Below are 3,611 nucleotides of genomic sequence, written 5' to 3'. Positions count from 1 at the left end.
ATGCCATTAGCCAGTGAAAAGAACATAACATTTTGATTTTTGATGATCAGCTTTTACATCTTGTTTGTCATCCAAGACATTTATTGCAGTTTGGCAACTTTAGATTTGTTTGACTGGATCGATGAAAAATTCTTCCACACAGACTCCCTTCTGCTAATAGACATGAAACATCCACACTCATTCTTACTCATCTCAGTTGGTACAGTTCACGCATCAAGAACTGGAGTACCACAATATGAACTAAAATATCACACCGTAGGGGTTCACCAAAACTGGCACTGGTCGCACACATGCAACGCTCTGTTGGTTGCTGACTTAATCCACTAGTTGGCTATACTCCTGCTCTTCACCAGCTTTTATTTTACAATGCCAGACAAGGCCAGTGGCTGTAACACTCTGTGATGATTTCCTATTCGCCATTTTTACCTAAGGTCGTGGTGGTCGTTAGGGACCACATGCCAAAGTGTCCTTGAGCAAGACACACTAACTCCCAGCGCCTGTTACTGGTATACGTGGTTGTGTGAGTGAATGGGAAGATATGTCACTGTCACTACATAGTGCTTTGAGTATCAATAAGGAGAAAAGTGCCATATCAATACCATTACCATTTCCATGAAAGATCAAAACAATCAGACTGTTCTCCTGTTGCTTAAAGAGCCAAATTATTTTACATTCTTTTTATAATAGTATGTTTTACCAGTTTTACTTTTCCTTTTTTTTACTTTGTAATATATTCAGTGTCAAAGTGATAGACATGCTATTCACATTATTAGGATGAGCTTTGTTGGTTGCCTTGATGAGGGTAAACCATTTGTTATTAGCCACGTGTGTCTTTGTAAGGAATTTTAGTTTAATGGTGGACAGCATGTGTTTTCTGTAATTTTGTCTATGCGCTTCAAGAGGAAAGCTTGATGTGAGGGTGACTGTTTATTTGAGAGTAGGCTGTGTGCCATTATCTGTGTCTCTGTCAACCTGCATGCGTATTGTCTGTGAGGTGCGAAAGGGGTTTCTGTAAAGATCTTTGTGTATGTAGGGATAACTCAGTCATGTACATAGAAGCCATGTGTGGGGGAGTGTGAGGTGTGTAAGTTCCTCCCAAACTCTTCCTCATCACTCACAGAATGAGTGACATCACTGGAGTTTCCCCAAGAGGAAACTAATGTCTCTCTTTAAAGAGCGACTTGCAGTGACAGCCTGCAAACCATAGCAGAAGAGGAAAGCAATCAAAGCTGCTGCTGAGCACTGAAAGATCTGAAGTGATCGAGGAATTCATTCAAAACAATGGAAGGCGAATGCAAGGTAGAGCTGGACACCATGGTCGCCACAGAACCCGGGAAACAATCATCACAGGGCTTCAGACTAAGCTCAAAGCTAACCACAGCCCTGCTGACATTCACACTTTGCCTTGCTGCTGCTCTAATCATTTTCGACAGGCATGCTAAGGTGAGAACTCAAATGTTACATGGGAACTATTAAAGGACCCAGATGAAACACCAAGTCAATGAGAGGCTGTACTCACCTGAAACGAGCAATTCTTTAACATCTCTTTATCATTCTCTTTGTGAAACAGGTTTCTGGACAAGATAAAGACAAGAATGGTGATGGTGAGTGTTTTTCCCTTGATTCTCTCAAATGTTTAATAATATACTTTGTGAATCTTTGTGAATCCATATAGCTTTGGGTTAATAATGATGGCACTTCAGAAGTAATAATTACCTGATCTTATCTCACTTTCCAAATAGTTTCTCTTTGGATGTTGTCAAACTAATCTAAAAGTCAAAATCATGTAGTCTTATTCAGATATTTCCAGATTCCAGATAAGACCAGATTTTTTAAGCTTTTGTTTTTTCTTCCTTGCAGATCTTCGTCACACACTGAGGCAAATTTCTAATGTAAGAGCTGCCATTCATCTGGAAGGTAAAAACAATCTATATAACATAAAAATATTTGGGGTCTCACTTTTGCCTGAACAGTAAATTTTATTTTACCAGAGATATGAGACCTTTTCCTTCAACATTTCTCTGTTATCTTCACCAGGAGAATACAACCCTAACAGAACTGACTCAGTGGAATGGAAGGCTCAGGTGGATCAGGCCCATTCTCAAGGAGGACTACAACTCAATGACAATGAGATCGTGATTCCTCAAGATGGCCTCTATTTTGTTTACAGTCAAGCATCTTTTCGGGTCAGCTGTAGCAGTGACAATAAGGACATGACCTCAAATCCTATGGTCCATCTGAGCCACACTGTGAAGCGCTGGTCCAGTTTATTTGGAAATGACAAGTCTGAAGAGTCTTATCACACCATCCTGTACTCTGCCCGTACGGCTTGTCAGAAGACAGTCAGCAGTGATTCAAATGACGAGAGCTGGTTCTCAGCCGTTTACATGGGAGCTGCTTTCAACTTGAAGAAAGGGGACCAATTGAAGACCGTCATGGAGGAGAACATGCTGAAGAAACTTGAGGACGAACCAGGGAAGACCTTCTTTGGTGTGTTTGCCTTGTGAAGACAGGGGACTGGAGGCATAAATGTACAAGTAGAAGAGGAACCATTTGACACCACTGTAGATCCACTGTGGCCTGCAGCCTGCTGTCCTACTACAACTCATTATGATTTACACCCAAACTTTAAATGATTGTATTAGCAGGCTGTTGAACTGCAGCCATGAACACCTTAGCTATATGTCATACTATGTACTTTCTACTCTCTACTTTGTTGTACTACAAAGCTCAGTCTCTACTGTCTTTGAAATTTGTATGAAAGTACCGTGACTGCTGCACATCTATGATTCACTACAGACTGACAAAGATGTATAGATAGGAACATTTCTAAGGATGTGCCAATTTAACAGAACATTATTTTATTTATTTTTATATATTGAAGTATTTATTTATTTATTTATTTATTATATTTTTGTGCATGTGTGTTTCCTGATTTTTTGTAATGAATGCCTCAAACTGTAACTGTGCTGGATTTTATACATAATTTATTTAAATTATTTGTTTGGGTATTTATATAGATAATTAGTTTGTGTTTGTCTGTGTGTTTTGCAAAATATCAATTAAAGAGTCTGTGGTGCCAGGAAATGCTTGTATAGACTCATCAATGTTTGCATTCTTTTCCACGTTTGAAAAGAATGTGGAGATGAAATGTATAGTTGCACTGCTAAGCATGGACAAAAAAATTATCAACAAACTTCAGAGGAAAGCAGCAACTAGTACTGCGAAGGAAGTTGCAGCTGTTAATGAGTGCACTGAGGTTACGCTGTCAACCACACAGTTCTAAAACCACAGTGCTCTATTGCCTTTTAAAACCCAACCCTCTGCACAGCGGAAGATGCTGTGAGTTTGATATTTTAATGTCTCACTTCATCCACATTAAGGCCATTACTATCATGTTAAACAGATATGAAGATAATAATTTCATTTGTGCGACTGTAGAGATGGCTTAATATCATTTGGAGATTCTTTGCTCTCTGTCCTTTCCCAGAGTTTGATGATTGGGGTGTCATTGGGCTTCTTGATCTTGCTGTTTAGAGTGATGTAGAATAATTTGGATTTTTGGAATTTTGATTTTTTAGCCATTATCAACAAATAGAAACTGAACTGAA

General features: G+C 39.0%; 1 protein-coding gene across 1 annotated transcript; it reads left to right on the top strand.

Annotated features, from left to right (window-relative positions):
- The first annotated feature begins 1,213 nt into the window (after nucleotides 1–1,213).
- tnfa (tumor necrosis factor a (TNF superfamily, member 2)) lies at nucleotides 1,214–3,082 on the top strand. The gene is made up of 4 exons (XM_047605466.1): nucleotides 1,214–1,443; nucleotides 1,571–1,604; nucleotides 1,861–1,917; nucleotides 2,038–3,082. The coding sequence occupies exons 1-4, from the start codon at nucleotides 1,282–1,284 to the stop codon at nucleotides 2,505–2,507; spliced, it is 723 nt and encodes a 240-aa protein (XP_047461422.1). The 5' UTR covers nucleotides 1,214–1,281; the 3' UTR covers nucleotides 2,508–3,082.
- The last annotated feature ends 529 nt before the right edge of the window (nucleotides 3,083–3,611 follow it).

Source organism: Mugil cephalus, chromosome 14 (genome assembly GCF_022458985.1).
Source record: "Mugil cephalus isolate CIBA_MC_2020 chromosome 14, CIBA_Mcephalus_1.1, whole genome shotgun sequence".
Taxonomy (NCBI): domain Eukaryota; kingdom Metazoa; phylum Chordata; class Actinopteri; order Mugiliformes; family Mugilidae; genus Mugil; species Mugil cephalus.
This window is presented reverse-complemented; position numbering and strand designations above follow the sequence as displayed.

Coding starts and splice junctions, on each gene's coding strand:
- tnfa (XM_047605466.1), top strand. CDS start 1,282: ATGGAAGGCGAATGCAAGGTAGAGCTGGACACCATGGTCGCCACAGAA. Junction 1,605..1,860: donor TAAAGACAAGAATGGTGATG/GTGAGTGTTTTT, acceptor TCTTCCTTGCAG/ATCTTCGTCACACACTGAGG. Junction 1,918..2,037: donor AGCTGCCATTCATCTGGAAG/GTAAAAACAATC, acceptor TATCTTCACCAG/GAGAATACAACCCTAACAGA.